This window comes from Hemicordylus capensis, chromosome 5 (assembly GCF_027244095.1).
Source record: "Hemicordylus capensis ecotype Gifberg chromosome 5, rHemCap1.1.pri, whole genome shotgun sequence".
In the NCBI taxonomy this organism is placed as follows: Eukaryota; Metazoa; Chordata; class Lepidosauria; order Squamata; family Cordylidae; genus Hemicordylus; species Hemicordylus capensis.
In genome coordinates, this window is record NC_069661.1 from 166,851,191 (window position 1) to 166,863,880 (window position 12,690).

Consider the following 12,690-nt stretch of genomic DNA (forward strand, 5'->3'; position numbering starts at 1 on the left):
CCAGAATCAATTTTCTGCAACTGATTCTTTCAAAAGTGTAACATTATCTTCATGGTAAATTTATTTTTCAACCTCATGACATTTTTTGCCTTCTACTGAAGCACTTTTGAAAATGCTTCTTGCACCCTGATCTCCACCACCCCCAATTTGTGACTTTCTTTTGTCCAGACAAATGCACTTTTTAATCCTGTTGCTCAGAGATCTTGAGTTGTGGTTGTGGTTGTTGTTAATAATAATTCGATTTCTATACTTTGTTACTAAGAACCTCTGCATTAACATTTAGGTTGGGGAGTGGAAAATTAAGCTCTCTGTCAGAAAAAAGTAGTAGTAAACAAGAATAAAACTCAGAATAAAACTTAGAGGCTGTTCTCACAAGCAGCCTGGGCTAGGCTGCTTGTATGGAACACCAGGATCCACAGAGATCCCACATAACCTCGCATAACACCATTCCTAAGCCTGGCTCTAAGTGTTCCCTTAACTTGGCTGCTGGGCTCATGTGTTTCCTTGGCTTCATGGAGCTGAGGAGACAGAGAGACGGGCGCCTAGAGCGCTTGTCTGACAGAATCCCCACTTGTCACACGGTGCCTTGTGGAATATGTGGAGGCCGGGGAAATGAGTCCCGGCCTCTGTTGACCTGGCAGGGTAGGTCTTTTGGCCGTGCAGCTTGTGCACAGAAAGGATCAAGAGGGATTGTCTGGGGCAAGGTAGGTTGAACCCTGCCTTCTCACCTGCCTGCATGGTCGTGTGAATAGCCCCTTAGTCTTTCTTAGCCTACATGAATCTCTCTCTCTCTCTCTCTCTCTCTCTCCACACATATACATACTGTTTCTTGTTTGCACACGTGCACATACACATACACACACCCCAGTTTTCAGCAAAATGTTCTCAAAGCATTTTACATAACAAAGTCTTAAGAAAATGGTTTCCTGTCCCCAAAGGATGCATATTGTAAAAATAAACCAAGGCAGACACCAGCAACAGCCACTAGAGGGACACTACCCTGCAGGAATAGGGACAGCAGGAATATCTAGCTAGCTAGCTATTCCCTCTTTCATGTCAAGGCAGCTTACAGCCAAATATAATACACAACAGCATCAGTCCCCTCCAAAAGCAAAATGGAAAAGCCATGTTTTAACTTTGTGCCTGAGGGGAAATAGGAAGGGGAGCAAATGAGCCTCCAGTCATAACACTGGTGCCACCACAAAAAGGCCGTGATGCTAGTGGATGCCTACCACAATTTAGACAAAAAAGGTACCTGCAGCAGAACCTCTGATGACAATCAGAGCACACGGGAAGGCACACATTTCCCTCAAACCATGTGACTGCTTTCTACCCCAGTTGCATTAGTGCAAGTATTTGTTTTCAATACCAGCCTAAAATAGATTAAACCATTATAAAGAAAACTCTCTTTGCACATGCAGAGCATCTTTCTCTCACCTAACTCCAACTGAACTTAATAGAACACAAGGGCATCATTAAATGCATTGTCCCATTGATTTTAACTTGATTGAGATAAATTTCACTTTTTGTCTGGATTTTGCCCATAGTGTAGAGTTAATTATCGAGATATGGAATTTCCATGAGCACATGAATTCACTTGAAGCAAGCCCAAGCTCATGCTTAGTGTCTTATGTGAGCATGCAGCAGCATGTGTAATAAAAGCGAAAGCTCCAATACTTGCAAGAGAAAACTGTTGGATTAAACGTCTCAGAGATATTTGCAGATATTAGATTTGTTCTGCTACATTAAGGGCCATTTGAAGCCTAGAAGATCTATGGCTGTATGCACAAATACTCTTACACTGCCATTATAGAAGGGAAAGGGATGTGGTGCGCCATTTGTCTTAAATATTCACCCACTCTTTAATTAAACTGTGAAGTGCAAAGATTTAGCATTTAGAAGATGTCTTTTCCAACTGAATGGATATATTGCAAGCTATCTGGCTCTTTCTATGCCGAACTGTCATTCAATGCAGCATACAACAAATCAAACCTATAACAGGTGGTCCATCCGTACCATCTACCGGAGCTTTTCCAGGCAGCAGACTTACTGCAAGGCTTTACTGCGAGTTTGAATTTGAAAAAAAAGTGTATTTTTTTTTAACCCCAGGCTTAAATTGGGCTCCACTCTAACATGCAATGAAAAACCCGAATCATTTCTGGAGTGCTCCACAATAGCTTGCAGTGACTTTGGGGTAAATCTGGCCAATATGTGAGCGCACACCCTCCATTCTGGAGAAGTGAGCTAAAAGCTTGGTCTGGAAATGCTCCAGTAGAATATTAAATCCAGAGGCAGTAGCGGGGATTGTTTACTTATTTGTAAGAATATTTTTACCCTGCCTTTTTCTGAAAAGAACCAAGGCAGACTACAGAAATAAGCAAGATATCATAAAACCAAACGATGCATCCATCAGATAATTGGTCAAATCAAATCAAGCAGCAACAAAAAGCAATCAGCAGTACAACAAAAGCATGAATACAGCACCAGTTAATCAGTTCGTCAAGCACCAGAAAAGGCCTTCTCAAAGAGCTTGGCTTGGTGCCAGAAGTTACAGAGAGAGGGAGCATGCTTGGCGAGACTCTGACTGAAGCCATCCCTGGAGATTTCTTCCCCCAGTATTCTTATCAACATTTTTGATAATATCAAGCTATCAAATCTCCAGGATTGCTTTCAATAGTGACCTGGAGATTGATGCTGATTCCTGGAGAGACTCAGTAATGCAATGAGAGCTGGCAATACAATGCCTGACCTTCACCAAGAGGGCATGCTAGAGGATTGCTGCCATCATCACCAAAAAGGCCCTGCTCCTCCTAGATGTCCACCATACCTCAAACAACCTGGGCATGCAGTGGAGGATCTCCAGGGATGATTGGATGCTCTCCTTGAAGTACCTGTCTTAAACTGTTCAGGACTTTAAAGCTAAGCAGCACTAGCACCTTGAATTGAGCCTGGAAGCAGGGCAAGTAGCCAGTGCAGATTGTACAGAACTAGGATGGTGTGTTCCCATCTAGCCATCCTAGTTAATAACTGGGTGGCTGCATTTTGTACCAACTGATGCTTCCAAACACTTTTCAAGTACAGCCCCACATAGAGGGTATGACAGTGATCTTATCTAAGTGTCACCAAAGCATGGATGTATGGCCCAGCACTAATACCTGACCTTCCAGACTGAGGAGAAGCAGCCACTGTTGCCACCTGTATCTCTCTCCATATGGCAGCACAGTTCGGAGGATCTCCTGCAATGATTGGCCTCCATTTCATGGATCCACCCCATCCCTCTTGGTGTTGGGCTGCCACTTACAATAGCGGTGATTCCTCATAATAAAAACCATGTAAAGGGTCCTGCTGGGTCATATAAAAAATCCAGGTGGCCTAGCATTGTGTTTCCCACAGTGGCCAACCAGATATCTCTGGGAAGCCTACACGCAGGATACACAGGCAAATAGTCATCTTCCGTCCACTGGACATTCAAGTGGGCAAGCAAACAAGTAGTGATGGTGGCACTGCCACTTGTTCACCTGCCCTCTACTTATGCCCAGTGACTGCGTCTTGTAGCCACCATCATAACTTGCTCACTGATGTAGGCAAGCATGTATTCAGCAAGGGCTACAAGGAGCATCCACCAAATGACATCCCAAGGGCCTCCCAAAACCTGGAGGTGGCAGAGCATCTGCTTTGAATGAAGAAGATCCCAGATTCAATCCTTGGCATCTCCAGGTAGGGCTGAAAAGGACCCCATTTGAAACCCTGTAGAAGCTGCTGCCAGTTACTGTAGACAATACAGGACTAGATGGACCAATGATCTGATTTGTATAAGACAGCTTCCTATGTACCTATTGTTGGAAATTCTCTGTGGTGAGAGAATCCCTTTCTCATTATAGCAGAGTGCACAGAGGCACAATACAGCGGAAATTTAGTTAGGCATGCGTGTGTGCTGAGAGTAAAGTAACTTGGAGCCAATTCATAGTTTCAAATCAATATAAAAGGCATTTATTAAGGAACTCCATTCTAGATAGGAAAGTGAGGAGTTAGGATCTCTAATCTATCTATCTAGCTGGATGCAGATGGATTCTGCATCCTCTCTGCACATATGGTGCAGGGAGAGAAGTTTGCCATGTTGCAAGGTAGGCGGGCAGGTAGGAAGAGAGGGAGGAAGAAGGAAGTTGAATTCCCTAAGAGTAGCAATCTACATTTCAAAGGGATAGCATCAGAGCAGTGGAGAAGGGATTACCAATGTCTTGACTCTCTAGCCCTCTGACTTACTAGTCTGTCCTCCACTGTCTGAGGCAAAGAGACAGCGCAAAGTCCTTTAACTTCCAACACCTATGCTGTGTACGTGGCCAATGAGAGACTCAGAACACTAGCTGACATCCTGACTACATCACTTGATGCAATATTGATGTTTTTCTTTCAGTGGCTTCCTAATGTATTTTGGTTAAAGAATGGTTCTGCAAAAGATGGCAACATTTCACTTCTCCTTGGCTGAGAAAAACATTATTGATTGATTGATTTGATTTGATGTCTATACCAAAAATGGCTCAGGGCAGTTTACACAGAGAAATAACAAATAAATAAGATGGATCTCAGTCCCCAAAGGGCTCACAATCTAAAAGGAAACATAAGATAGACACCAGCAACAGTCACTGGAAGTGCATCATAAAAATGCTAAATGAATCCTGAGTGGGTCAACGTTTGTAAAGAAATGTAATAGAGTTTATGAGTAATGATGAGAAAACTAATCTTTCATTGCATTTTGCTAGTGTAGGAGTCTAGGAATATATGCTGTGTCTCAATTATTTAAATAAAGTTCAGTTGTTTATTATTTCCAATGAATATTTTATCAACTAAGTCATACTAGCTTAACCCACGCAGAGCATCTGCATGTTAGTACTTGGTTGCTCCCCTCACCCCCTGCCACAGCCCCCCTCACCTCAGAGATCTCTCCACCCTCACCTGAGCCACACTCCTGCTCCTCCTCCTCCATCCCGTTGCTTCCATCCACCTCACCCCTCTTGGTCACTCCTCCATCTCTTTACTCCATCCCCCTCACCCATCTTGGTCACAGCTGCAACATTGCTGGCACCTATTGGCCAGGCTGAAGCCCTCTATCCCCAGAGATCTCCCCACCCTCACCCGAGTCCCACTCCTGCTCCTCTTCCCAGGAGCAGCAGCAACAGTGGTTGATCGGGCCCTTCCTCGCTGCCGCCACGGGCACTCATTCCCCTCAGTCCATTGATAGGCCTGGGCCCGTCCCTCACCCTTCCTTCTTTCTCTCTTCCCCTCCCGTCTTTCTCTCTCTTTCTCTCTCCTCCACTAGCTCTTCCCCTCTGTCTTTCTTTCTTTCCCTTTTTTCTTTCTTTCTCATATATATAGAAGGGGGGGAGAGAAAGAGAGATTTTCCTCTCCTCTACAATCCAGAACATCTTCCATCTAGTAACAGTTGCATTCCAACTGACCTTAACCATCACAGGCTCCTCCTCCCAATCTGCACATGGAATCCCCACTGCCCAATCACCATGATGCTTCTGCTCTCACAGGCTCCTCCTCCCTATCTACATATGGAATCTCCACTGCCCAGTCACCACTGTGTTTCTGCTTGCGAACTCTCGTGAGAGCTGCCACACAAGGGATTAGCCATGGGTATGCCTTAGATCAGGGCTGCTCAACTTCGGCCCTTCTGCAAATGTTTGCCTACAACCCCCACAATCCCTGGCTATTGGTTACTGTGGCTGGGGATTATGGGAGTTGTAGTTCAAAAACAGCTGGGGGGCCTAAGTTGACCAGGCCTGCCTTAGATAATTAGATAGATAGATAGATAGATAGATAGATAGATAGATAGATAGATAGATAGATAGATAGATAATTTCCACTAGAGTTGTATGAATGATTAGTGGATTAATTCTCAGTCCAGCAATAGGGCATGTGCTATACATCTTAAAATGGGATAATGAGCGATATAGACCAAATGCTTCAAGAACAGTAGCAATGCTAATTATCCACTGGCCTATCATGATGATGCTCAAAGAGCTATTACCTAAGAGGAAACAGATGGTCCTTTGATTTACTTTTAACAAATGATGCTAATGAATCAGTGTTCAAGAAAACAAACATGTAACTCAGATGTTTCCAGTGGCTTCCCTATGGGTAAAAGAGAGGCACCGATGCAATTCCAACCACACACACACACCTACATACACACACACACGTGACCAAAGGCTCTGGATGGGCTACACATACAGTTGAATTTATGGAATCAGGTTGTTTGTTTTGACCATCAGGTTCAATGACACTCAGATGATCATCATGATATAAATGCACATTCAGATCAGCACCAGATATGTGCTCAGATCTTCTTCACAACCAGGGCATGAGACAATACTTACACCTCCGCTTCTATCTTGCATAGAGAGCAGGTTGTTGAGTGGCTTCTCATCAGACCAACACAAGATCAAGCTCACTTTTCCTTCCATGGGAACAAATGGGAACATAGGAACACAGAAAGCTGTCATATACTGAGTCAGACCATAGGTCCATCTAGCTCAGTATTGTCAACACAGACTGGCAGCGGCTTCTCCAAGGTTGCAGGCAGGAATCTTTCTCAGCCCTATCTTGGAGATGCTAGGGAAGGCACTTAGAACCGAGATGCTCTTCCCAGACCAGCTCCGTCCCCTGAGGGGAATGTCTTACAGTGCTCACACTTCTAGTCTCCCATTCATATGCAACCAGGGTGAACCCTGCTTAGCTAAGGGGACAAGTCATGTTTGCTACCACAGGACCAGCTCTCCTTTCCAAGCCACTGCCATGCCAATTGCACTCCAAGGTGGCCAAGCCATTTATTTCAAGCAGAGGCCATTCTGCATTCCCCATGGGAGCATGAGCAGTCCACTCCTCCCCACCCCTTGCCCCCCCACCCCCCGCCGTGTAGAGAGACCTCAGAAGGATGATCTTATGTGTGGGAAGGAGGAACTCTGCTTGAAATGGAATGACTGGTCATGTTGACATAGACCTGATATGAGAGTGTTCTTTTGCCCTGTTGTCAATTCTGCCATGATTCCAGGCTCAACTGGCCAAAATGGAGAAGCTGTAAAAGTGGATTTCAATAGCTTCTTTCCTTGGAATTAGCATCACAAGGCAACTTAGGCAGTAGAAAAATATCTGAGCAATTTAAAAAAAAAAGACATGAAAAGGTCAGAGAAGTGTAGGCAGGCAGAGAAGAGGAAGCAAGACACAAGAGTAGGAGGAGGAAAAATGTAACAACGTAACAGCAAAGAGATAGTAACAAGTTGTTAATATTAGATAACCAGACAGAATAGAAACTGAACTTAAATGTAAACCAAAATAGAGGTTATTATATTGCAAACCAAGGCGGTATCAGTGCATTGAACATTCCACACATTAATGTTTAGCTATGATGATCACAAACCCACCTTAAGTGGCACAGCGGGGAAATGCTTGACTAACAAGCAGAAGATTGCTGGTTCGAATCCCTGCTGGTACTATATCAGGCAGCAGTGCTATAGGAAGATGTTGAAAGGCATCATCTCATACTGCGTGGGAGGAGACAATGGTAAACCCCTCCTGTATTCTACCAAAAGAAAACCACAGGGCTTTTTGGGTGCCAGGGGTCAAAATCGACTTGACAGCACACTTTACATTTATGATGATCACATGTTTTTTGTTTGTTTTTTGCTATTTGGTGGCCCTGAGCATTTTAAAATTTTATTAATTCACGTGCTGATTTTGTTGAAATCATCCTTTTTTTCCATACTAGATTGAATCCAGAATATGATTTTCACAAATGTGGTTGATTGCACATGACTCCTTAGAGAAGGTTTTATTGAAGAGCTAACAGATATCATTATCCTAAACATCTATGCCAGATTAGTTGCTCATAACCCATGTAGTATCCCTACAGAGCCCATGCAACCTCATGTTTCATTATATTTAGCTTGTGTAGCAGTCTGCAGTCTGTCTCAGCTGCTTGAGCTGGTCCACATATGCGTATACATCACTTACATTACTGAGCATGTGATTTGCAACTGAATTGTTGAACTTACTCTAATGAAAAACATAGTGTTTCAGAATATGTGAAAGTTTTTATTTGATCTCCCACACATTAAAGTTACTAAGCACATGATGCATTGAGAGATAACTTGCATGTGTGAAGCTGCTCTAAGTTGCTGGCATGGTCACCTTAAGTGGCGCAGCGGGGAAATTAGCAAGCAGAAGGTTGCCGGTTTGAATCCCTGCTGGTACTATATCGGGCAGCAGTGATATAGGAAGATGCTGAAAGGCATCATCTCATACTGTGCGGAAGGAGGCAATGGTAAACCCCTCCTGTATTCTACCAAAGATAACCACAGGGCTCTGTGGGCACCAGGAGTAAAAATCGACTTGACAGCACACTTTACCTTTACCATTAGAAATAGTCAAAGATTCCAAAAAAATATTCATTTTTCACCTTGTCACATCATTGATTTTCTCACCACTCTATAAATTGGTTGCAAAACAGCCAATTTCACACATACACACAAAAATTAATCTTTCCAAAACATTCAGAAAATTATGAACACTTGAATATTTTTGCTAGGCTTGATGATTATCATTACTGGGTTGTTTATGTAATGAAATTGCACATCAGATCCTTGTGGATAGAATCGAGGATAACAGAGTTTATTTTGCATAATGAAGACTATAAAAGACTGTAATCAAGCCTATCAGAGTATAAAAAGCAATCACCCCTGCTTTAATCATCCACTTCATAATTAACTGTTCTTTGTACTTACTGCAGGAACTTCTCAAGACTTCGTCATCATCTTTAGTTTTACCAGCTGTTGACCATCATGCTGTTGATCACCTTTCAGAATACTTTCAGCAAATTCTGAACTGGACTGTAGTGAATGTAGATGACCCTCATATATCACCGCTTATGATGAATGCATCGAAACCCCAAATATTTGTAATAATGCTACAACCAGTCCAGAGGTATGAGGGGACCTAAAACTCTTGTATATGTGCACAAAATGTCTGTAATTTAGTAAAAGAGGTCTTGTAAAATAATTATATAGACAGAGTAGACTGGATCTAGATAGACCAAAGGTCTGACTCAGTATATGGCAGCTTCCTATGTTCCTATGACCCAAAGGTTCAATTCTTCCAGTGGAAAGGATTGCTGGTCTTATAGTAGCAAGCATGGTTTGTCCCCTTAGCTAAGCAGGGTCCACCCTGGTTGCATATGAAAGGGAGACTAGAAGTGTGAGCACTGTACGATATTCCCCTCAGGGGATGGAGCCACTCTGGGAAGAGTATCTACAGGTAGGTTCCAAGTTCCCTCCCTGGCATCTCCAAAATAAGGTTGAGAGAGATTCCTGCTTGCAACCTTGGAGAAGCCGCTGCCAGTCTGCTGCCATACTGAGCTAGATAGACCAAAGGTCTGACTCAGTATATGGCAGCTTCCTATGTTCCTATGATCTAAAGGTTCAGTTCTTCCAACGGAAATCATTTCTCTTGGAGGAAGGAATCTTTCAGCTTCTGAGACAGGGCTGCTGAACTTTGGCCCTCCTGTACATGTTGTACTATACCTCTCATCATCCCTGACTATTGGCCACTGAGGCTGGGGATGATGGGAGTTGTAGTTCAACCATAGCTGGAGGGCCAAAGTTGTGCAGCCCTGTTCCGGAGGAACCTCTTCCAATCAGAGGAAGGAAACCTTTGGACAAAACCCAATGGAAAAAGTCATAATTGTCATCAGGTAGCACTTTCCCTAAAGGTGAAGGTCCATACGTCAAAGACTGCCCTACGCTATTATACTGCTTATTTAATAGTGCTCATTGAGCTATTTCCTATTATACAGCCTGTGGCACACAAGGGGATAATGTGGCTTAGTCACTACTGTATCACAGCATTGCCTTCTCCAGTTCAATTAATCAAGCAGGCACCATTTAAAATGGGGAACAGTCATCTGAAGTAAGAGTACTAGAGTAAGAGTTCATTTAGGAACATTGTCAAAATAACATGTCCACAACATTCCATCTTATTACATTTACCAAGTGTAACATCTGAATGAAGCTGGCAAGGTAAGCCATTTCTCCCTAGTATTTTCTTCCATTCTCTTTCCACACCAAGGAACAGGCAAAAAACATAAACAGAACTGATTTATAAATTATAAATTGAATGGCTCCCTCCCACACACACCCATAAAACAAGTCAGCAAAATCTGTCAGATTTTCCATGTATTACTTGAGTCATCTGGGGGTGGGAGTTTATAGCATTGAGCCACCTGGGATCAATTTTTTAGTACCACGGCATCCCCACCCGCGCCCGCCACCATACTGTCTAACATTGGTGCGCATTGGTGACTCGTGGTTTCAAAAACTGGATCACAGCACTAGATTCCTTTAGAGAGCATGAAAAGGTTTAATTATAATAGAAGGGGTTGTAGGCCTGAGCCAGCACCCATTATTCCAGGCCCCAGATCTTTTAAGAACCTAGCAATACCCCTGAAGTAAACAAGAAGACACTAACATAATAGGAAACTTTTAGTTGTGCTACCTCATTTGTAACTGATTATGTATTATCCTACATAATCTCCTAAAATTTAATTTAATTTACATTGTACATGGAAAGGTCACTTTATACATCATTGTAAAAGGTCACTTTAGGGCAGTGCTGCTCAACGTTTGCCCTCCTGCAGATGTTGACCTACAACTCCCATAATCCCTGATTATTGGCCATTGGCCAATGAACCAGGGCTGGGGATTATGGGGGCTCTAGGACAAAAACATCTGGAAGGCCAAAGTTGAGCGGCCCTGCTTGAAGGTAAAATGTTCATGTGGTGAAAGGGTCTTCAGAATATGCCTGCATACAGTGACATTGGCAATTATCACATTATTTGGGAAATTAGTGAAAACAAATGTTTTCTATCCCATAGTAATTATTGCTATTGTCATCTGGCATCGAATTCTCAAGACAATTTCCTATGCAAATTTCTTTAAAACCTCCAAGAGAGGAGTTTTTAGAATTCCCCTAGGGAACTGTCCATGCCTGACCTGATTGTAACAGTTTAAAAGTTTTTCCTAAAATGTACCAGTTTGTAGTTTAAAGCAATTGCTTAAAAATTTCATTTTCCCATATGCAAACATCCCACAGGTTTATCCCCCAACTTTCTGAACCCTGCCGGAAGGCGATTTTACTTTGGAAGGGTAGGTGTGTGTTCGCATATTGTCCAGATTTATGTTGAAGTGCCTGCAAGCTATCGGGCAGCACTTCATACATGATTCAGGTTTTTTAAAATTGAGCATTGGAGCTTAGGCCGATTATGGAGCTTACCCCGATTATGTCTGGGGTAAAAAAATCTTCTCTTTGTGTCAGGTTTTGGGGCAAATTCGAAATATCCACTGCGCCCCATAACTCGCAGTATTTCACCCCTCTTGATCCTGCGGTACAGCCTGCTGTCTGCGAAAGGCCTGTGATTATGTCACAATGGCAAATGAACCACATTAGGCATTTGCATGAATAAACCTCATTTCCTCCCTGCAAAATGCACTCCTGTCCCTTTTACTTAGAGCAGGGATTCTCAAACTTGGGTCCTCAGGTGTTATTGGACTTCAACTCCCATAATCCTCAGCCTCAGTGGCCTTTGGTTGGGGATTATGGGAGTTGAAGTCCAATAACACCTGAGGACCCAAGTTTGAGAATCACTGACTTAGAGAAAAGGCAATAAAACCTCAGATTACCAAACCATAATTGAATGCATCTTCAGCAAGAGGTAGTGCTGCTGGTCTTGTGGTAGCAAGCATGACTTGTCCCCTTTGCTAAGCAGGGTCTGCCCTGGTTGCATATGAATGGGAGACTAGAAGTGTGAGCACTGTAAGATATTCCCCTCAGGAGATGGAGTCGCTCTGGGAAGAGCAGAAGGTTCCAAGTTCCCTCCCTGGCTTCTCCAAGAAAGGGCTGAGAGAGATTCTTGCCTGCAACCTTGGAGGACCCACTGCCAGTCTATGTAGACGATACTGAATTGGATGGATGAGCTAGATGGATTCGGTATATGGCAGCTTCCTGTGTTCCTAGGTCAAATTAGCTAACCATTTGTTTCTCTTTGCCTACTCGCTTGATTAGTTGGGGCTTTTTTATGAGGCACGCTGGGAAATAGCTGCACTGTTCCTTTCTGCCCTGCTCACATATTTTCAATCACTGCATAAGGACCCCTCAAGTCTGGTCTTCCCTCCCCCACCACTTGTCCCTAGTATTTCTGTTGACCTTTATATTCATTCATTCGATATATTTTTATATCACCCACTCAACATGTCTCTAGGCAGTTTACAAAAGTTTTAAAACCAACACTTAAAACATAGTCAAACAATTAAAACAGTTTAAAAAATTTAAAACAATCAGCACTAAATGTCTGGATTTTAAAAGGTGTGTCTTTAAGGCCCCTTTAAAAATTGGCAGAGAGGTAAAACCCTGCATCTCTGTAAGGAGTGCAATCCAAAGCTCAGGGGCAGCTACTAAGAAGGCTCAACTCTGGGTTGCTACCAGATGAGCTGGTGACAACTGCAGGCAGACCTCGCCAGGGGATCTTAATAAATGTCCTATACATTATACAAAATGCTACCAGATGTTTTGCTTAATCCTCTGACATCAGGCAGTGTATTTTGGGAAATCCTGACATTTTGTCTGTAGAAGGATACT

At 43.1% G+C, this 12,690-nt stretch overlaps 1 protein-coding gene across 1 annotated transcript in view; it reads left to right on the forward strand.

The window, feature by feature from the left end:
- The window catches only part of LOC128327423 (V-type proton ATPase subunit S1-like), a gene marked incomplete at its 5' end in the record, with an annotated part of 61,332 nt that overhangs the window by 674 nt on the left and 47,968 nt on the right, over positions 1–12,690 (forward strand). Inside the window, one exon of the mRNA XM_053256227.1 lies at positions 8,792–8,985. Coding sequence (XP_053112202.1) covers positions 8,792–8,985 — 194 coding nt within the window. The remainder of the gene's footprint in view (positions 1–8,791; positions 8,986–12,690) is intronic.